General features: G+C 42.7%; 1 protein-coding gene across 6 annotated transcripts in view; it reads right to left on the minus strand.

Moving 5' to 3' along the window:
- Positions 1-23047, minus strand: part of SERAC1 (serine active site containing 1) — a 57154-nt gene that overhangs the window by 2737 nt on the left and 31370 nt on the right. For all 6 annotated transcript variants that reach the window (XM_032836448.1, XM_032836449.1, XM_032836447.1 and 3 more), the window contains 7 exons: positions 17040-17153; positions 14172-14334; positions 6566-6716; positions 4801-4942; positions 3460-3554; positions 2127-2224; positions 545-727 (listed from right to left, as the gene is read on the minus strand). In XM_032836448.1, the coding sequence (XP_032692339.1) occupies positions 545-727; positions 2127-2224; positions 3460-3554; positions 4801-4942; positions 6566-6716; positions 14172-14334; positions 17040-17153 (946 nt within the window). The remainder of the gene's footprint in view (positions 1-544; positions 728-2126; positions 2225-3459; positions 3555-4800; positions 4943-6565; positions 6717-14171; positions 14335-17039; positions 17154-23047) is intronic.

A 23047-nucleotide genomic window follows, 5' to 3' on the forward strand; every position in this document is an offset into this window, starting at 1 on the left:
GACTGCAAAAAAATAAAGTTCAATAGAAGGTTTAGAAGATAAAGTAACACTCCATAAAGCAGAAGAAAGAGAAAATACGAACAAAAAGACAACTAGCATATTAAAGGCTCAGTCACGGCCTCCAAATTGATTAATAGGTGTTCCAGAAACAGAGAAAATGTTTATTAATCAAAATAAGTAATAATTAAGATTTTCAGGATATTAAGTTTGTTTATACTTTACCAGTCGATTTTCCAAACTCATGGAAAAAAAAGCAGTTCATTGGTAATTTGGAATAATCCTTAAAACATTATATAACTTAAAAGTTTAAGTATTTAAGATAGCATTAAAATTGTTATATATGAGCAAATAATGGCTTAAGGAAAGGTATAAAAGAAAAATCAAGCCCAAACTAAAAATTTTCCATGATAATCTAAACACAATTTATACACAAGTAATAAAATGGGATAATATAGCCAAGTTAGAAACCATCTTTTTCTCCTTCTCTGTATAACTGATATTAATACAATCCCAATTCCCCTTCATGACAGAATACAGATATTACCCTTGCTGAGCTCTTTGACTTCCAAAGAGGGAAAGAGAAGATAGCGAATATTAACAGAATATTCAGCCAGATGGGATCCATGATGAGGGACGCTATAAAAAATTATTCCTCTGGTATTGTTTATAACAGTACTCATTTCTGGCTTCTTGGAGGCTTCCAACAGCATCTTTTTGACAAGAAGACCTAGCCGTACAAAGAAAACGTGTAAGGTGTTTTTCGTCCCTCCATTATTCTAAAACAAGAGGGGGTAGGGAGCAAATAATAAGAAAGATGTTTTCTTTAAAGTTTAAATAATTCTCTAGAGTCCAACAGACAGGCCTTAAAATACTAGCACTTGGTAATACTGCTGATCTAGAATCCAGCGGAGCCTTGAACAGCATGGTTTGAATGGTACAGGGGCACTTACACACATGGATTTCGTACAGTACTATTATCTGACGATTTTCTTTATTGTAAGAATACATACATAAAACATGTTAATTGAGATCAGTAAAGCTTCTGACCAACAGTAGGCTATTAGTAGCTAAATTTGGGGCAAGTCAAAAGTTATATGCAGATTTCTGACTGCACAGGGTAGTCAGTACCCCTAATCCCCATGCTGTCTCAGGGCCAACTGTATATAATACAAGCCTACAAACAGGTAAGATTCTAGAAAGGCAGATCTTATATTAAAGAATACACTATCCCACAGAAGGAGCACGCAGCATTGCTATGTTGCATGTCTGTCAACGAAGTAAATATGCAGCACCATGTCTCCCCAGCCTGGCCCCAGTGGCCCACGAATGACCACACCAATAGACAGTACTAAGATTAAAAAACGACAGTCCCATAAAGTTTATCCACCAGGGAAAACAAAGTTTCTGTAGGCAAACGCACCTAGGAAGGCCCCATCTCTTGGGCCTGAAGTTGATAATACAACTCAGAGGTCACTTCCATGGTAACCATGGATCTCTGTGGGCACAAAGGGCTACATCTATCTCCCTCCCTCTCGCAGCTAAAAGCCTTAACTCTGCAGTCTGCAGTCCTGAGCGTTTCATCAGATGAACTAGGCCTGGGGCTGTACCAAGGCAGATGGTGACAACTCCCATGAGCAATGGGCTGGGGAGTGGGCCGAGAAGAACAGGTGACAGTTAGCAAGCACACACCAGGACCCAAAGAGCAGACAGCTACCATCACACCGCCTCCTCAGCAAGCTTGGGGCTGTGGGCTCTGCGATGCTTGGGGATGCAGGGAGGAAAGGGGAGCGCAGGGACCAGCCAGGAATGCTGAGGGACAGGCACAAGTCAGGCTGATACAACCCACAGACGGCTCCTGATGTTCACTGATTATCACTACGTGAAAGCAGGACGTTGCCAACCACATGTTCCTTTGATATGGTTTGTTACTAGAGGTCCCCTTGTGGAAAAACAATTAGGATGGAAGGAAAGTAGTAATTTAGAAACTCTTAGCTATAGCCAAAAGCATTAATTTAGAGGGAAAGGGGGCCAGTATTAAGTGAACCAGGCAGCTCTGGTAACAGGTGAGCCCCACTAGCTGACGATAACCTCCCAGTGCCGGCTTCACAAAAATGCAACATACTCACCTCCCATGCTGTGTGATACCCAAATGACTGGCCTGTCCCCAACGCCAGCAGCTCTGAGCTTCCTTAGAAGTTCGTTGCTCCTGAATGCAATGGACTTTCTGAACAAAATGAAAACAGCAGGCATTTTATGAAGCTATTGATTCTGTACCTCCCCGCCACCGCCAAATTTTACTATCCAAGTTTTTAAGGCAAGAACTTTTATTGGGCCAATACTACACACCACATTTTAGGGTCAGGAGTCCCCTACTCTGATTTCTACAACTGCTCATTCCCCACTTCTAACGAAGCCACAGTGGTATGACTGGGAATACGTAGGCCCAGAATAAGCCACTCACTCCCTAAACAAGCAGGGTGAGAGCACCTATTATGTATCTGGCAATTTTTACAAGTTGGATCTCACACCAGCTGCCCCCACCACCGAGGATGTGTGTCCTTGTTATGATGCGGCCTGAAGATAATGCCGTGTTGTCTGCTGTGAGCTCACTGACTTAGTTCTACTTGTGTTATGCTGCAGACATTAAGTTTTCATCATTTTGGTTTATTTAGAAATTCCAGAAAGCTATGAATCTTTGAGTCAGAAAATTCAAAGTAATTTTCAGGCTAAGGGAACTTTGAAACTACCAGAGTTGATAGTTTTGAACTGTTTATCTATAAAATCCTTTCCTTGCAATAAAGGTTTGTCAGAGCTCCTCTTGGTGCAATGGGGAAAGACCCCGGGGCTTTTGCCCACTGGCCCTGAGAACACTGCCCTCGGCACCTACAAGGGGGCCGCTCAGAGGCGACGCTCAGCTTATTAACACTGATTCAGACCAACACTCTCAGTCTACAGACCAAGCTTCCCAGCAAGTTAAAGACTCAAGACCGCACAGTGGGTCAAAGGGAGAGTCAGCTACCATCCAGGTCCCAGAGCCTAGCGGTCCAGGGCTCCTCTTCCTGTATGTACAATCAGCACGTATGACGTACAAGTGACAGAGGTGGACTACATTGCTCAGCATCTTCTCCTTTGCTTCCTGCAGCCAATATACTTGCGGACACAAAAGCAAAAAGCCTCACGTTTGCTTCTGAGAGTAAAGGAGATTTTGCTATAGAACGCATGGTCCTTAGTACCAGAATAGTTATGAATGAACCACTTTAGGAACCCAAGACTGACACTCTATCTAAGCCTTCCCCCAGTTGTTTATATATGACTAACTCCTTCTAGAAGGAAGAGAAAAGAGGTTAGGTTTTCATTTAAAAAATTCTGTCTGTAGCATTAAAAGATAAAGCTCCCTTCAGTCCCTGAGGGTGCTGGGCCCCAGCCCTTCCTCCCTGTCCAGGGTGTCCCCTGTGTCACCTCTCCACAGGACACCTCGTTCTCCAGTCGCTAAGGCTGGTGTCATACTCCACAGATATAATTCGGAGAGCAGGACAGTCCCTTGCCAACCATGTCTATGCAAAACAGAAGGTACAAAAGAACACACATGAATTTCTACCGCTCCCACGGTCTGCTGGTGATTGCCACCTGTAACTAAAGGCCACTGCGATATGACTATAAAACATCACATTAGAATAAAGTTAAAAGGTGACTAGGAAACCAGTTCCAGCATTTTATCTTTTTATGTCTCTGGTCACAAGGAGGCATCAAGATTTATAGGATAAAGCCGCTGCTAGTTTCAAGAGAATGTTCTCAGTTTTAGTGTGCTACAGCCAAAAGGGAGAAGGTTTTTAAAGTCCGGATCAAATGGACTTTTAGAAAGCATTTTATAGAAAATAGAGATCTCAGGACAGACAGTACAGTCTGATGTTTGGAGGTTCGAGCTGAGAACACAGAGATTCTGATTACAGTCCTGGTTCCACTGTGGCCCCAGGGCCACTTGTCCCCTCCTACATCAGTGTTGCCAGAGACCAAGTGCAAACCATTCCTTTTGCAGGCTAAGCCTCCATGAGGCAAAGAAGCTCCGGTGGGACAAAGCCCCAGCAACTACACGCGTGTCTGTCTTCGCAGAGCTTCGGGTACATTGAAGGCAGTGCGTTCAGCCCAGAGTTAAGGCTCTTAGAAGACATATCACCAAGGAAATCCAAAGTAGAATTATTTCTTCCAATTATTTCTATTTTTATAGTTATTAAAGTCATAGAACTAGCCAACTATTATGAACGTATTGTTCGTTGTATTTCTTTTTTTTTTTTAAGATTTTATTTATTTATTTGACAGAGAGAGATCACAAGTAGGCAGAGAGGCAGGCAGAGAGAGAGAGAGGAGGAAGCAGGCTCCCTGCGAGTAGAGAGCCCTGTGTGGGGTTGGATCCCAGGACCCTGAGATCATGACCTGAGCCGAAGGCAGAGGCTTTAACCCACTGAGCCACCCAGGCGCCCCTTATTCATTGTATTTCTAAGAGAAGGGAACAAATATTGGTCCTTGCCCATTTTTTACTCAATGAACTATTCTTTGAGAGTTCTAGCCCACACCCTAACCAGAAATGACACAACAGAAGGCAGAGTGACAAGCCCAGCTGCTCAGGAACGTCCTACAAGTGTCCCTAAGGGACAAAAAAACTGCATGGTAGAAGACTCCCAGGAAAAAGAGGAAAATAAGCAAATTGGAATGCGGCCTTCAGCAGCCAGCGATGCTGTGAGGCTCCCCCAGGAAGGGGCGTCCCCCCGCCCCCACCCCTCGCCAGAGGCAGTGCTTCCTTACCTTGGGCCAACACGTGGTATACCTGGCTTCGTCCTCTAAAATCTTTTCAGTTAAAACCTGCTCGCTGTCCTGCTGGCGCCACGTTTTGAACGCTGCTCCCATAAGGCCATGAATAAAAAGGACATCTGCTTTAATGGGCTGACTGACGGGGGAGAGAGTTTTAAAAAGAAGCAGAATAAATGCATTACTGCTTTGGTCAGAGTCTACCTAGTATTCTGTGGAAGGCGCTTAGTAAGTTTACATGCAGGAAACAAAACCGTGAGGGCCAGCTGTCCTGGCACGGGTGCGGCAGAGGCGTACACGGAGTGCGCTCGCTGCTCTCTCCATAAAAACAGAGACGGATCTAGCCCGAGCCAACTAGACCGGCCAAACTCAACCGTAAGGAGTTTAATAACCAGTGAGGTGACACAGGTCATAGACCGCCCTCCGAAGAATTTCATGGGAATATTCCACAAATCAATAAAATTGTTTAAGATATTAACTCAGAAAATGCTAGTGTAGTTTTCAATTGAGTGTGCATGAGAGATTTTTAAGAACTTATCAAGGAAATAAGTGCTTATCAGAAATGAGATTTTAAGGGCGCCTGGGTGCCTCAGTTGGTTGTGTCCAACTCTTGATTTCAGCTCTGGTCATGACCTCAGGGTGGAGGGATCGAGCCCTACAGTGGGCTCCAACGCAGCGGGGATTCTACCTGAGATTCTCTCTCTCCCCCTCCTCCTCCCCCCAGCTCACTCACTCGCTCTCTCAAACACATAAATATTTTTTTTAAAAAAATTAGATTTTAAAGTAATCCATCGTCTTTAGATATGACTTTTTTTTTTTTTTTTTAATATGAGGGCAGGGGCAGCAGGAGAGAGAATCTTAAGCAGGCTCCATGCCGAACAGAGAACCTGACATAGGGCTCGATCTGATGACCCTGAGATCATGACCTGAGCCGAAATCAAGAGTTGGACGCTTAACCAACTGAGCCACCCAGATGTTCCTAGATATGATATTTTTTAAAACTGTAGATAGCATATGACTTGTAAGCTATTTACAGGACACACACAATTTATGCAACATATACAAAATACATTTCCATATCATTTTGTTTATAAATTGGAATTAACCACGCAATCCATTTTTCAACTAAATGATTTTGCTATTTTCTGAGGTATTAAAGTACCCGAGAAAAATCCAAGAAATACGTAATTTTTTCATTGTGGTCCTTCCTATATTTGTTATCTCAGCAATGATACAACTGGAAACAGTGACCAGAAATAATCTTAAGAGGGAGCATGAGTCAAGTTTATTACAGCTTACTCCTTCCAGTGCACGATTTTATATATGGCATAAACTTTGTCCCGTCCTTCTGAGTTCTAGAACCAAGCTAATATAATATGGTCTCCTGAATAGGATGTCCTGTCTCCTCCCATGCAGAACAACCTCGATCATCTGAACTGGCCATTAACTCAGATCTACAGGAAATAGTCACGAAACAAAGAATTATGCGTTACAAAGTGGAAGGGGGGACACATTATAAGAGGTGAACGTGATCTTACGGAGGGTCAGCCCTTGGTGTAAAATCACGCTGATTAATTTAGCTAGTTCCACACTCCTGTGACAGCTCACAATTCTTCTCAGGTGATTACGGACAAGCTGTGTCAGGAGATAAGGTTCCCGGGATTATTTGTAAGGTATTTAATGATGGAGAAATAAAGTAAAGTAAGAAGCTCCCCAGGCTTTCCATCCCCTCGGGAGACATGGCGATGGTCCGCTTTCTCACCTCGTGCGGTACTGGGGGTGCAGCACGTACACGCCGTCGTGGTATTTTTCTCGCATTGTCTCTCGGTCTAGATTAGCCAGGGTCCTGGCGGCATGTGAGGCCTCCATGATGCGCGGGGACTTCATTGCCTCTGCCAGTATGGAAACCCACCCTGGGGAAGAGAACAAACCCCTCAGTCCCATACCACTTCATGGGAGACTGTGAGCGACGGTCTCTGACTGAACACGGCGGGAGAAAGGCAGACTCCAGGGTCTGTCTCACAGAAAAGGAAGACTACTCCAACTCCGTTCTGTCCCAAGGTCCTCCACATCCCATGGCGCAGGATGTCCCAAGCCAGGCACCCTGTATGGGCGGTTCAAAGAAGGTAGCAGGGATTTAAGAGCCTTTTCCTTTATTTAGAAAATCTAACAGAAGTTGCGATTACTAGAGATGTCGTCAATAATAATATGATATTCTGCTTTTAGCGAGAATTACTAAACTCATTTTTTTTATAAAGATTTTTATATATTTGACAGAGAGAGAGACCACAAGTAGGCAGAGAGGCAGGCAGAGAGGTGGGGGGGGGGTGTAGTCTCCCTGCTGAGCAGAGAGCCCGATGCAGGGCTCGATCCAAGGACCCTGAGATCATGACCTGAGCTGAAGGCAGAAGCCCAACCCATTGGGCCATCCAGGCGCCCCTAAACATATTAAATTTTAATATTAGTTATTTCAGCCTGATTATCAGACATATTGGCAGCCTTTAATGCACATAAGAAATAATTTCTTAATAATGAGCTTGCTTAGAAATAAGTAACGGCAAGGGTGCGGAAAAAAAGGAACTGCTGGTGGGAATGCATAGTCATTGTGGAAAACAATATGGAGGTTCCTCAAAAAATTGAAAATATTAGTACCATATTATCTAGTAATTCCTCTACTGGGAGAAAATGAAAGAAAGAGAAGAAGACACTAATTCAAAAAGATATATGCACCCCTCTAATTACTGCAGCATTATTTACAAGACGGAAGAGCAAGATACGGAAACAACCTCAGCGCCCAACCACAGATAAATGGATAAGGATGTGATATATATGTGCAGCAGAATATGGCCCAGCCTTAAAAAATAATGGTATCTTGCCATTTGTAACAACATGGATGGATCTAGAAAATATTAAAGACTTAAAAAAAAAAAAAAAAAGAGGGTGCCTGGTTGGCTCAGTTCGTTAAGTGTCTGTCTTTAGCTCAGGTCAAAATCCCGGGGTCCTGATATCGAGCCCTGCTGCTCGCTCCATGCTCAGCGGGAAGCCTGCTTCTCCCCACATCTGCCGCTCTCCCTGCTTGTGCTCTCTCTCTCTCTCTGTGTCAAATAAATAAATAAAATATTTTTTTAAGAAAAAGATGGGTCTAACTTTTTTGCTATGTTCTCTGAAGTATTTACCATGAGAATCTATTCCCACATTATTTATATAACTGAAAATAATACAACATGGGCCTTGAGGGCAGACACTTGGGCTCAAAATGTCTGTCCCCTACTTAATTACTGTGGAACCTCAGCCAAGTTAGTTGGCTCCCTGGGCTGGAAGAAGGTTCTAATAAATTAATCCATGTAAAAACTGCCCTTATGAAGCCCAGCAGGCACTCAGGACAAAGCAGCTATCCCCAAGTCCTCCTGCCTTGCTCTGTGGCCAAAGTGTTGAACATCAGTGTGATGATAATCCAAAAGAAGTCTCAGGCCCAATACTTCTTTAACAATATTCAAATTCGGGGGCACCTGGCTGGCTCAGTGGGTTAAAGCCTCTGCCTTCGGCTCAGGTCATGATCTCAGGGTCCTGGGATCGAGTCCCACATCGGGCTCTCTGCTTGGCGGGGAGCCTGCTTCCTCCTCTCTCTCTGCCTGCCTCTCTGTCTGCCTACTTGTGATCTTTCTCTGTATGTCAAATAAATAAATAAAATCTTTAAAAAAAAATTCAAATTTGTTATATCAAAAAATGTCCCTTTCAAATGTGTAAAGAAAGCTTTATGATAACAATAATAATAATAATAATAATGTTTTAAAATTCTACCTATGGAGATAAATGGGTATATTACTAGTATACATACAAAAACATGGCTTTATTTTTAATGGAGTCCCAAAAAAGGAAACATAAGAGTAATCACGGCACAAGCCACTTTTATGGCTTTTTTAGTTGACAAAGTATTCTCACAATGCCTTCTACAAAACACCAAATGCCCCTTGGAAACATGTCTTTCAGATTCAGTGTTTTTAAATTATGTAACATCTGAATACATGATAATTATAAAAACAATTTAAAAAAAATAGCATTTCATAATTAAAGTCCCACTTCAGCACTCCCATCATTTCCCAGCTCCGTTTATAGCCTCAGAAGTAACTAGAGTTCAAAGTTAGGTGGTGACCCTTCTAAACCTTCTCAAACATTCAGTCCTATACCTGTAACTTCTACATATACACTATACACTAAGGCGCTATATGCTTCTTTTTTTTTCTTGCCTAGATGGAATCGTACTATTCCTACTGCTCTGTGACCAGATCTGGTACTTCGGAATGGTGCCTTGGGATGCTCTCCGCATACATGAACTTTTCTTTTTAACTACAGCATGTGACATAGTTTGAGAATACCATCGTTTATTTACCATTATTCCTACTGGCAACGTTTTCCATACTGCAAACACCAGTCCAATAAACATTTTTGTACACAAATCTTTAAGAACACACATGAGTATTTAGGTAGGAGAGAGTCCCAGTAGTATTCTTACTACGTCAATTGGTGTACATATTCTTTTAATAGATACTACTAAGTACCTATTAAAAAAAAAAAAAAACCACTGAACCAATTTACACCCTCACTGACAATGTACAAAAGGAGCAGTTTTCCTGCACCGTCACCAGCAGTGGATATTACCAGTATCTTCTTAACTTTTGTAAATCTGAATGGCAAAAAGGCCTGAAACTACTAAGATGCATATATATACATACATACAGATATATGTGTGTGTGTGTGCGTGTGCATGTGTGTACAGATATATAGTAAAGACAAAGGATACCTAAAGAAAAAATACAAGGTAAGGCAGCAGAATTCAAACTGAAATGCTCAGAAATAATGGGAGATGAGCAAAAAGAAGCATAGATAACTTTGAGAAGTTTAGACATAAAATGGAAAAGCAGAAGAGAAAGTGAAAAACCTGGGGGCTGTGATGTCGCGAATTTAGGTGGTTTTTCACACTGTCCCCTAATCAAAGGATCCTGCTGAGAAGGAGCGCCTGACTACACAGATTGGAAAAGACTGGCAATTCCTGAGACAGTGAAAGGAGCCAGGGGCAAGGTGCAGCTGGAGGTCTCATGAAAGATGTCCCTTTTCCTATCATCAAGAGCAGAAAAGGGGAAGACCGGTTTGGTTTTAGTAGTGGGAAACAGGGAAATTCCTTTCAGGGTCTCGGCTTCTCACTGCCATGGGAGAGGTCATCTGCTGAGAGGCAAGGACTCTGGGGAAGGTTTGAAGAACATGGAGAAGGTTCGATCATCATTGCTAGGAACAGTAAGGCACGCCGACCGGAGAAACAGGACTGCTGAGCTGAGCGATACGAAGCTGAGGACCAACCTGCAATGATTCTATGCTCAGCCACAGAAGCAAGACAGAGTAGGTTTCCTCTAGCGCCGGGGTCTTGACCAAGGATGTGCTCAGAGAATGGAAGAGAAAGGGAGTTCCAGGACACTGAAGAGAACGTCAGTGAAATGAGGAACCATGGAATATACAGACACTGCATCAGGAGGGGAGTGCAGATAAAGAGGACGAATGGACGGGGAGAAAATAACAGGGTCAGCAGATAAACTCATGGAGAGAATAAAAATGGTCACCGTGGGAGCAGATGCAAAGACAAACTGGAACGAGAGGAGGATGCGCTCTGAGGGGTGAATTACTGATTCTGTAGGTGAAGTGGTTTCAGGCCGTGACTAAATGCAGGTGTGGCATGGGAGCGGAGCACTAGACAATCAGGAGCAGAGAAGGAAGTCAATGGAGGCGAGACGGTCAAGGAGCTGGAGACACCAAGGTGTTCAGAGGGCTGTCCGGTGGACACTGAAATCACCGAGAGGATAAAAGACTTGGGGTAAGAGCCAGGGTTCGGTTCAGGGAAGAGTGTTTTGTGGGCTTTTCAAATAAAATACTGATTTGATCAAGGCTCTATCCCATTAAAGAAACTGAAGATAAGTCAACAAAAATTATCCAAAGTAAAACACAGAGGGAGAGAAAAATATTTGAAGAGAAATGAAGAGTCTCAATGACTTGTGGAGCAGAACCAAGAGATCTAATATCAATGACTGAGGTCCCAATGGGAGAAAAGAGCAAATGGAGACAAGAAAAAGTCTTTTAAGATAGAGTTGCCGGAGGGGCGCCTGGGTGGCTCAGTGGTTAAAGCCTCTGCCTTCAGCTCAGGTCATGATCCCAGGGTCCTGGGATCGAGCCCCGCGTCGGGCTCTCTGCTTGGCAGGGAGCCTGCTTCCTCCTCTCTTTCTGCCTGCCTCTCTGCCTACTTGTGACCTCTGTCTATTAAATAAAAATAAAAAAATCTTTAAAAAAAAAAAAGATATAGTTGCCGGAAATTCTCCAAATCTGATTAAAAAAAAAAAAAACATCAGCCCACTGATTTACTCAGCTCAGCAGACCCTGAGCAGCATAAATATAAAAAAGGAACCAAGCACTTCATAGCCAAACTGCTAAAAACCAAACATAAAAACCTTAAAAGAAGCCAGAGAAGAAATGACAAGGTACATACACGAGAGCGAAAGCAGGAATTCGACACTTCTCATCAGACAGCGGGGGTTGCGTGACAATGGAACAGCAGTTTTAAAAGTGCTGACATTAAAAAGAACACACTGTCATCACAGAATCCTTTATCCATGGAAAATCTCTTTCCTGGGATAATCAAAGGCAAAGTAAAGACTTTCAGAAAGTGAAAAGTGAGAGAATTTGTCCAGCAAACCCAGGTCTTTAGCCTGAGGGGAAACGATGTCAGATGTAAATGTAGATAAACAGAAGGAAGAACGCGGCATATTATCAATGTGCAAATAAGAAAGACTTTTCTTTTTTTCTTACAGTCTTTCAATATCACTTGACTGAGTAACAACAGTGTATCACTAAGTCTGTAATGTGTAGGAATAAAATACATTATGCCAATACCACAAAGGATGGCAAGGGGTGAAAAATTTCACACATCTCTCGGTAATTCACGCTGCTTAGAGTGACGTAAGCCTTCACTACCAAATGAACTAGACAAAACACAATGAAGACCTAGAGAAGATCTGAGCAACACTGTCAGCCAATGCGGTTTGTTATAGGTTGAACACCTCACCTAACACCCACAGAGCACTCTTTCTTTTTAAGTGCACACAGAACACTCACCACGACAGATCATGCAACAGGCCATCAACTACGTCTCAATAAATTTCCAAAGACTAAAATCTTACAGGATATGTTCTCTGAACACATGCAATATTAAATTAGAAATGAGAGACATAGGATATCTAGAAAACAGCATTTATAAACAACACAGCATACTTTTAGGTAACCCATGAGACAAAGAAAAAATTCACGAGAAAATTAGAAAATATGTCAAACTGAATAATGACAAAAATACAATATATCCAAAATGTGAGGGACGCATCTAAAGCAGGCTAGAGGAAATTTACTGCTTTAAGTACTAAATTGCAGTGATCTGAAAACACGTCTTCAAATTCTTTGACACTATTGTCCATTAAGAGGTGATGAGTCTAGGGGCACCCTGGTGGCTCAGTGGGTTAAGCCTCTGCCTTCAGCTCATGTCATGATCTCAGGGTCCTGGGATCGAGCCCCACGTCTGGGGTGGGGGGGTGTTTCTGCTCAGCAGGGAGCCTGGTTACCCCTCTCTGCCCGCCTCTCTGCCTACTTGTGATCTCTCTGTCAAATAAATAAAGAAAATCTTTAAAAAAAAAAAAAAGAGGTGATGAGTCTAAAGCCGTTCCAAATCTCCTCCCCTTGGATGTGAGCCGGCGGCAATGACTAGGTCCTAATCAACAGGCCGTGGCAGAAATGAGTTCCAATGCTTGATTACAAAAGGAAAGAGTTTATACCTGGCCCTCTCTGGGGACACTTGCCCTTTACACCTGGCCACCATGCTTAACGGAAGTTCAAGCTGAGTGCAGAGGCGCCGAGAGAAAGGAGCCAATGTCCCCAGGCCCAGCTGAGAGCCTGCACCAGTCTGCAAGCCAGGTAAGCGAGCAATCGTGGAAGCGAACCCTCTGTCCCACAGCTGAGCTGCCAAGCTGACGCTGCTTAGAGTGACATAAGCCTTCACTACCAAACCTTGCCCAAGTTTCAGATTCATGAGGAAAACAGAGGGTCGCTATTTTAACCAATGAATTTTGTGTCTGATACACAGCAACAGGTAACTGAAACAAGAAAAGAGGTTAAAATCATGATCTAAGTTTCTACCTTAAGGATCTAAAAAGTCAGAACAAATAAAACCCATAGTAGGTAGTCCTTTATGGAAAAAGTTGGCTGATCCCTGAATGAGACTTCATTAAATTAAAAACTTCTATTGATCAAAACTCTCTTAAATGTAAACCAAAAAACAAAGCAGAAACACAAGAAAAAATGTAAATTCATAGTTTCTAATAAATATGAACATATGGATGTATCTGATGAACACATACGTATGCATATTTGTGTGTGTATTTGCACAGATCACCTTGCTTTTTCCACTGAAAGAGCCAAGAAACAAAGACACTCCAGGACAACAAGCACACCAAGCACCCAGATCCTGTTCCAGTCGATCTGCACTAAAATCTCTCCATTTCTCCCCAGAGAAATGAGCCCGGAACATGTTGTTATTCCAGATAGCAACGAATGCCTCCCAAAATGAGGTAGGCACATTGCAAGGACACAGGGAGCCAGTTTGTGGGGCTCCCACTAAACAAAACTGAGACAATCTGGCATCAAATGTTCAGTACAGTAGTAAGTTATAAACCATTAAAAAAAAACAGGAATCTATGTCCCCATACTGATGGGGGAGGGAGGGAGGGAAGAAGAGAGAGGCAAGAAGGAAGAAAGGAGGGGGACAGATGGAAGGAGAGAGAAAGAAGGGCTTTTGTTTGTAAGAAAATGCCAAATTCTGAAAGGCACACAGGGAAGGAGTGCTGCAGTTAGGAAACCACCATTCTGCAACCATCACGCTAAAGGCAAGATGAGGCGAGAATGTTCCATAGACGAGGAACAGGAATTTCTGCCCGGTCTTAAGTATCTCCCCACCATCAGTTTATTAGTTGCAAGGCAGGGACATCACTATTTATACCCCGAGTACATCTCTTGGTTAACCAAATCATATCAAAGATGATGTAAACAATTAGATGGCAAAAACTGCTCCCCCGTGACTGTCCCCGCACCGAGTATCTTAGATATGGGCCATCCACATGTCTCAAGCAACTCCGTGCCCCTACAAAAATGACATGCTCTAAGGACCCATAAGCAATCCTAAGCAAAGTCTTAAGTCTATTAAAAAAATTAATATATCATGAGGGGTGGAGGCGGGAGAAGAACAAAGGACCAAATCCAAAATACTCAGTACATAGAGGTGTTACCTGAGCGAACTATAGTAGAATGAAGATGTTCATTCAAAGCCATATTTCCAATGATACGCATTATATTTCTCTGTATTTTAGGACAATCCTTGTGAAGTTGGTACAGCCTCTGAAGTAGTTGCAAGCCTCCGTTTGCTTCAATTTGATCACAGTGTGTAGATATCTAGCAGAATAAATTAATGAAAGCTCACTGAACATTGCAAAGGCACTAACCAGGTGACCCAGCATGCTGAAGGCACAGCCAGGGAGCTCCTGGTCAAGGACAGAGACCTACCTGAAACTCTCATCTCGGCTGGCTGAAATAAATAAGCAAACCCTTATCTATGCGAGAGGTGCTTCAGAATCACTGAAAAAATTAAGGCATATCTCACCAGGACTTCTGAAATTTTTATTCTATTTTTTTTTTAAAGATTTTATTTCTTTATTCCACAGAGAGAGACACAATGAGAGAGGAAAGACAAGCAGGGAGAGTGAGAGAGGGAAGACAAGCAGGGAGAGTGAGAGAGGGAGAAGCAGGCTTTCCGCCGAGCATGGAGCCTGATGTGGGGCTTGATCCCAGGACCCTGGGATCATGACCTGAGCCGAAGGCAGATGCTTAACCGACTGAGCCACCCAGGACCCTGAAATTTTTATTCTTATTGTGTAGGCATGGGTGGTTCAGTGGTAAAATTCTCTTACTGCTTAGCTCTTGATGGGATATGTAACCTGACAATGTCATTATTATAGAATTGTTTCGATTAATAGTTATACTTTGGCTGGCTTGACCTTAAAAAGGTTTTCTATGCTTGAGAAAGCTGCCACCTGATAACAGGAAGAAACACTCACTCGAAGTGGCCGAGTTTGCTTTACATCGAGAGATAAGATCTCGGAGATAAGCTCCATCTGCGGCCTCGCACCCTGCCCCACACAAGCCCACAGTGTTGGGGTTTTCCTAAAACTCAGGAGTCAGAATACATTTTTTTTTTAAAGATTTTTATTTATTTATTTGACAGACAGAGACCACAATTAGGCAGAGAGGCAGGCAGAGAGAGGAAGGGAAGCAGACTCCCCACTGAGCAGAGAGCCCGGTGTGGGACTCGATCCCAGGATCCTGAGATCATGACCTGAGCTGAAGGCAGAGGCTTTAACCCACTGAGCCACCCAGGCGCCCCCAGAACACATTTTCTAAAGAGAATGATCAAGTGGTGAAAATAAAAAAGAAAAAGGGGGGAAAAAAAGAAAAGAAAAAGGGATGTGAATTTTTAATGGAGAAATAAGAGAAAAGCCCAAGGAAATATGTAATACTATTGTAAGTCCTCACAATGTGCCAAGGTCACTGGCACAGCCTTGGCCTCCTCCCATCACTGGTTGGGACTCACTGATACATCACATGTATGGAACAATTTCCACTCTTCAAATTTTTATTGAATTTTATGACATTTTAAGTGCATTTAAGAGTATGTCTTTCAGACACACATCAGTGAGCTACGTAATGACCTGAGAGGTTTCTGGAAAGCTATTCCACACACTGTACTTTCCTGAAGATGCATCTATTGCCTTAGAAACTAGTCTTAAGCCGCAAAAACTCCAGCTCATTTTCCTACATGCCCTTTTGAACTACAATGCTAATACCTCTACTTTGTACTTAATTCCTAACCCCACTGATGGAAACTAGAGATGACCAGATACTTCTGAGCCATGTTTAATGGCTCCCAAAATTAAACTGGAGAATATAAGAGCTCTAGAATGGGGTTTCTCATGATGTGGGATGGACCACTTCCAGAAGCCTCAACCAGGGATGCCTGTTAAAATGCAAATTTCTGGACACAACCCCATATCTAAAGGTGACCACGAAACTTGCACTTTTAAGCATGCTTAAGAGTGATTTCTTTTTTTTCTTAAGAGTGATTTTTAGACATTCATGTTTGAGCACCACAAAGTTTGTTGCTTTTTTTCTTTTTAAAATCAAGAAGGCAGGGCGCCTGGGTGGCTCAGTGGGTTAAAGCCTCTGCCTTCGGCCCAGGTCATGATCTCAGGGTCCTGGGATCCAGCCCTGTATCAGGCTCTCTGCTCAGCAGGGAACCTGCTTCCCCCTCTCTCTCTGCCTGCCTCTCTGCCTACGTGTGATCTCTGTCAAATAAATAAATAAAATCTTTTAAAAAAATAAAATAAAATCAAGACGGCACCAGGGGGTGCCTGGCTCAGTCAGGTGGGCATCCAACTCTTGATTTCAGCTCAGGTCATGATCTCAGGGTCCTGAGATCAAACCCCATGTAGGGCTCTGCTCTCAGCAAGGAGTCTTGCTTGAGATTCTCTCTCTCCCTCTCTGTCTGCCCCTCTCCCTTCTCTTGCTCTCTCTAAAAATAAACAAAACCTTTAAAATAAATAAAAGTAAACAAATAAAATCAAAATATGATCATGACAGAAAAGTTGTCATAAATGCCAAAAAATTTAAAACCATTAATATATGCTCTGGTTAAAATTCAAGAGTATGGTCATCCAAATATTTACCTTTTTTCTATATGCTACATCTCTAGCAGATGTTTTACTACCTAGTAATATTATTTGGAAAAATGATCTGAGAAAGGCAGTAGAAGATAGCATAATTCAAAGGTCAATGCTATATTTTAGAAAATGGATTACTTTCTTTACGTGCAATTAAGATTAAATACATTTTTAGAAATGCTTGGCAAAAAATATGTGTATTGGTGCTAAATTATGATTATCAATTCTAATAACTAAATGGGGGGGAAGCAGAAATTTTAAAACAAGCAAAAAGCTTTTTTTCTTCTACAAAAAATGAGGATTACTTCCCTTGAATGAGCCAACATGTACAATTTTTTCATTGTGATCATAGAAACTAAACCACATTTTGAAAATTTAAGTTACCTCAGAATGTTTTACCAAAGCTTCTAAACAGAACATTTCCACTGTAGCTGAAGGAACTTCTCCAAAACTTTCAGCATAAGGAAGTCCATTTCCTCCAAAACACCATAAGCCACCCTGAAAGATAATTAAATGTTTACTGAAGAGAGTGACTCATATTTTTTGTTTGACAAAAAAAAAATCCCTGAGCTATTTTGGAAGCTGAAAGGGAACTAGTTATGCAAATTGTTGCTTACTAGAACAGAAAACATAAGGAATCATTTCTAGAAGAGGCAATCTTCATGTTTTTCTTCTTTCCTCTGTGTCCTGTTCTCTGAATGTAAGAAGACTAACACACAATTCTTTATCAAGTAAGAAAAGCCCGGGGTGGACCATATGTTCTACTGTAAGATGACGCTGGCAGAGTCTACCCGAAGTCTATTACTCAAAATAATAATAAAGAGAAAAGGCAGTACTGGGAAAGTTTAAAGTGAAGATAACCGATGACAATGATCTGAGAGCGTTTAATTCTTCCTAAATTGAAATTCAAGTTCCTATGGAAGAATAAACAGAAAAGCCAGGAAAGCCATGAGACAGACAGGGGTGTGCACTAGCCCTATCAAATAGCAAAATATAAGAATGAAGTGCGAAAAGAAAATTTCAACTCTTGCTATAGATCGAATGCTAATGTCACTAGTACGCAATACTCTCCCACAAATCGGTGGCAAAAATACCAGTGATGCTACGGAAAAATGAGCAACAGTCATAAACAGAAAGTTCCCAGGAAGGGAAATCTATGACACGAGGCCCAACACCGCTCTCATGAGAGGCATGCATGGTGACTCTACGTGAGAAACAGTCCCCGTCTATCAGAGGCGTGGGGAAGCCGGCGCTCCTATCACCGTGGATGGACAACTCAGGACAGCTGTCTATACTGCAGGCCCTTCAACAGCTCACCCTACCGAGACCCACAAAGGCAAAGTGATGCAAGTACAGGTTTGTTCACTGCAGCAACGTTTGTAAGCACGAAAGACTGAAAGGACGAACTGCCCTCAACAGGAGGCTGGTTAAATCGTGATGGGACTCCCGTACGACGGAATGCTAGGTGAACATGAAAATCTGAGTCTGCTCATATATTGATACCAATCTCCAACACAAACCCTCAAGTGAGAAAAAGGGGCAGAAGAGTGTATCATAGGCTACAATCTGTGAGAGACTAAGTGTAACCATGTGAGGGTGTGTAGGGGGGTGTGGGGGAGATGGAAGGAAGACTAATGACTGTAGCTCCTTTGAAGCGCTTTGTAGTTGAACGAGGGGCGGCGACTGTGCATAGAGGCCACCTGCTGGTAGAAGAGCTCAACTACAAGGTAATGTTCTTCAAAAATGTGTACAGAAAGCCCAGCGTATCCTATAGGAAACAGAATCCATAAATTTCTGCACTTTGAGCTAATGTACAGGGCCCATGGTTTGGTAAACCTAGTAAACAAAATGTTTGACCATTCTATAATTCTTACTCCTGCCATCCTCTCTGACGTAACATTCTGCTTTTCCAAGTTTAAACATGCTTTAATCTCAAATATTTATGCTCTTTCAATAGAGGGCTGGGAAGGGACTAACTCATAAAGAGTCACTCTTTCCTCTAGCAGACATACGGGCAAATAGTGGAGTGGTGGGTTCTGGGGGATGGGGAACTTATCTTAAACATCCACCACCACAACCTGCCTCCCCCAAATCCCTCTCCCTACCTCACACCCTCAAATCATCTGACCTCTAAGCTAAATGCTCAAAGGAAAGAAAAAGAAGAAGGAAAAAAAATTACCTAGGACTCTGCGTTCTCTTGATCATTTTCTAAGTGGGATATAAGAATACAGTTCCAATTCCAACCTCATCGGCAAAGCTTCAAAGTTATTTGTGAACCGACAGATTGTGTGGTCGTGAGAAGCACAAGCAAAAGAAACGAATAAAAGGTGCAAACTCGTGGTGTGGTCATATGGATTATATTCTAATTCTTATTTTTTTTTTTAAAGATTTCTTTTGTTTATTTCAGAGAGAGAGTGAGCACAAGCGGGGGAAGCAGAGGCAGAGGGAGAGAGAAGAGCAGGCTCCCTGATGAGCATGGAGCCCAAGGTGGGGCTGAATCCCAGGGCTCAGGGGTCACGACCTGAGCCAAAGGGAGACACTTAACCAACAGAGCCACCCAGGCACCCCCCTATATTCTCATTCTTTTTTTTTTTTTTTAATTTTATTTATTTGACAAAGAGGCAGAGAGGCAGGCAGAGAGAGAGGGGGGAAGCGGGCTCCCCGCTGAGCAGAGAGCCCAATGCAGGGCTTGATCCCAGGACCTTGAGATCATGACCTGAGCCGAAGGCAGACGCCCAACCCACTGAGCCACCCAGGCGCCCCCGTATATTCTCATTCTTAACACAAAAATAAATCAATAGGTTACCACTGCTTTATCATTGGATTAAGATAGAGCAAGATTACATAAATTTGTAAAAATTTAAGAAATGCCATACATCAAATTCCGTAAATACAAACTAAAAAATGATCTCTTAGGGATTAAAGAAATGAAGAGGAAAGGAAAGAAAGAGTGACACTGTTAAAAACAATAACAAGGGTAAGGTATAAAAATTAGAAGGCAATCATAACAATAAAGCGTAAGAGGAAATGTCAACTAATAAAACAAGTTACTAAAGAATTTATATCCATATCACATATTAATTATGTGTAACAAAGCATTTTATGTATAATTGTTTATTATGATATTCAATGTGAGACACAACATAACTGTGTGTATATTTCAAATGCATCTCAACGAGTTTATAACAGCCAAATGACTTAATACACAATAGAAATTTTCTTACCACATAACCTACAACTCCGATTAAACAGTATCTCCATTTTTGTCTGTCATACAAAAATACTTTGATTCATAAAAGAAATATGCCAGTTGTTACTTAAGTATGTATACATCTGTGCACAGCTGGCTCTCATGATTCATTCATTATTCCATAAATATTTATCGAGAACACATTGGGTGGGAGGCTGGTACCTGGGAGATTATTAAAGCCTACTGGAAGGGAGTAAGAGGATGAAGCAAGTAAACAAAGAAATATAGAGTATAATTATAAAATGGGATGAATGCTAGAAGGACAATAAATGCAATAAACATCTGCGATAAAGAGGAAGGTCTCTCTGTGGAGCTGACAAGCTGAGAGCTGGAGGACAAAGAGGCAGCCATGTGACAAGCTGGGTGGCAAAGAATCCCAGGCAGAGGGAGCGCGAGCAGATAAACACTTCGCAAGTTCAAGGACTGGAGAGGAAAAGCCCGTGTGGCTGGAGCATAGGCGTGAGCATGAGGGAGAGTGAGCCTGCGGGAGGGGACGGTTAGAAAGGCGGTGAAGAAACAGATTCAGGTAAGCTGACACCGAGGGCTGCTAGGAGATGTGACATCTGAGAATGATTATCCATTTTCTTGAAACACTTAGAAATAAGCTGTGTTTGCTTTCTTTGTTACTTACAACTGATGAGATTTACTCACAACCAAAGCTGGGAGAAGGGGAGGGACGGGGAGTTTAAGATGACAATGATGGGTTCGTTCCAACAAAGAATCCTCAGTGTGCACAGCTGTATGTCATGGGGAACTGCAGGACTGGCAAAGCCTGTCCAGCTATGGGAAAGCGAGCTTCACAGTTTCCTTTTTTGTGTACGCATCTGTAGGTTTCTAAATCCTCGGTCGTTAAAGCAATCTCCCATCCTTAAACCAATCTGTCGGTGTCTCTCAATCCTAACACGTTGCTATGCTTATGCAGATAGATGTCAGAAGTGTCTTGATGCAAGGACTTCAGACCCTAATACCTAAGCTGATTTCAGACAAACCAGGAAATTACAGGGGCGAATGATAATACTAAAACTGCAGGATTTTCGCTGGGCTGTCCTTAAGCCAAGACCACAAAAGCTTTGTGATGGGACATCATTTCGAGGTACCACATTCACTGTTCTCCTGACTCTAGGCAGCTCATCACAGTAGATGAAAAAGCAAGCACAATCTAAAATGTTCAAACTGGGGCGCCTGGGGGGACTCAGTCGGTTAGGAGTCTGCCTTTGGCTCAGGTCATGATCCTGGGGTCCTGGATAGAGTCCCATACTGGGCTTCCTGCTCAGTGGGGAGTCGGCCTCTCCCTCTGCCTCCCCTCCTCCTCCCTGCTTGAGGTCTCTCGCTAATAAATAAAGAGAATCTTTTTAAAAAATGAATAAAATGTTCAAACTTCTGCATCTCTGGTTGCTTCCTTAGGCTCTGAGTCACAGACACCTGAGGTCCTCTAAGAACGGTTGAAATTTCAGACAAGCTGACTGATTGGAAGTGTCCAGAGAGTAACAAAAACAAAACGAGACTGAGAGCTGGATCCTGACACCAAAGAAGGAATGCTCTTGATGGTAACATCTGGGATGGTGGAAGGCCAAGGACCACCCCCTCCCTGTCCCCAAATGCCCAGCAGAATTGTAGTCAACAAATTCCCCGGGTGGACAGCAGAAGGCTGCCAAGGGTGTAGCCATAAGGAGGGGACAGCAAAGCTGGGAAGTGCTATTGCTCTCTCTGACCCAGCTCTCCCAATGAGCAGAAGGAACAAAAGGAAGGATGGCAGATCACTGCCAGGGGTGGGGAGCAGGGGGAGAGACAGTCTTGATACTGCTTCTAATTGTGGGTCCCTTTGTTTTAATGTGTGTAAAAGCTAATCTCTAGTGTTTCTGCATAAAAATTCACAACCTCAGAACTCTGCAATGTGTGCAAACCAACTGTGCTTAGAAATGGTGATCATTCTAAAACAGGAATTGTTGACCCGGGGTCCTCCTTAAGCCTGGGGTAGACAGAATTCAGGGTAGGGAAGGCATATTCTTGGAGGGGAAAACGTTATGTCTTTATTCCTGACATCTCACGGAAATTTTGCATGGCATTCAATTAAAAACACAGACAGTAAACCGTATCAACAGTAGCAATCTGTGTGGCTCTGTCAGCAACAGAGAGCACAGATGTTTTCCTATCCCATCTTATCGGCTGCAGCTCTCCTAGAGTAACGCCAGGATCTTCATTCCTTTGAATGCCAACTGCCCATGCTCATACTGGTGGCCCAGACATGACACTGCCATCTAGTGTCCACCCACCAGCAGTTATCTGAGACCCATACATGGACAGACTAGTCCTCAGTTTAATATTATTATTCAACCAAGCAACAACAGCATATACACTGATGGCTTTAAAAACCAAAATTTACATATTGAATTGAACCACAAGAAATTGCAATTTTTCCCAACTCTGTCCCTGAAAAAGTCTAAAAGCAATACCTGCAGCAACGAGCAAACTTACACCCAAGAGCTGGTTTCCAACAACCACTGGCCTGGAAGGAACCAGGGCTTCTTGAAGATCCGGCTCACTCCAGAGCTGGAGCACAGAAAGTTTAAGATGGAGCCTAGAATGTTCTCTAATGCCAGACAATAAGGAGATACTCAAAAAATAATGGAGACAACTTCAAAACACATGGAAGGCAACCTGAAGGAGTTCCCATACCAAATCTGTGACACTGAGCATCAATATGAGAAGTAGTACTAGGTTATAATCTAGTGAATAAAATAATAATCCACGAGCCCCTGGATCCATGTGTCAGTAAGGAAGGAAGGAGGAAGGAAAGCTTTTCCTTACAGGACAGAAGTAAAAAGGGATTGTCTGAGTTGAGCAGGGGGAGATCACCATTTTGCAACCATCCAAGAATAACCATTATCAGGCACAATTTATTCAAAGGATACTGAAACCATCGTCTGAAAGTTCGAAGAGGCACAGGATAGACTAATAGCCACAAACATCCCCTCTCCCCTCAGATCCTATAATCATTATAAACAAAACATGTATTAACATCAAAGCAGAGAAACCTGGCAAGTTAACATCAGCAACAAGGGGACCAACTGGCCTCCTGTGTTTCTGGATGTGGCAGCAGAGTGGGAAGGACACAGGTCACCTCTGCCCTACTCCTACGATA

The sequence above is a fragment of the Lontra canadensis genome, unplaced genomic scaffold (genome assembly GCF_010015895.1).
Source record: "Lontra canadensis isolate GAN:19392208 unplaced genomic scaffold, GSC_riverotter_1.0 scaffold92, whole genome shotgun sequence".
NCBI classification, from domain to species: Eukaryota; Metazoa; Chordata; class Mammalia; order Carnivora; family Mustelidae; genus Lontra; species Lontra canadensis.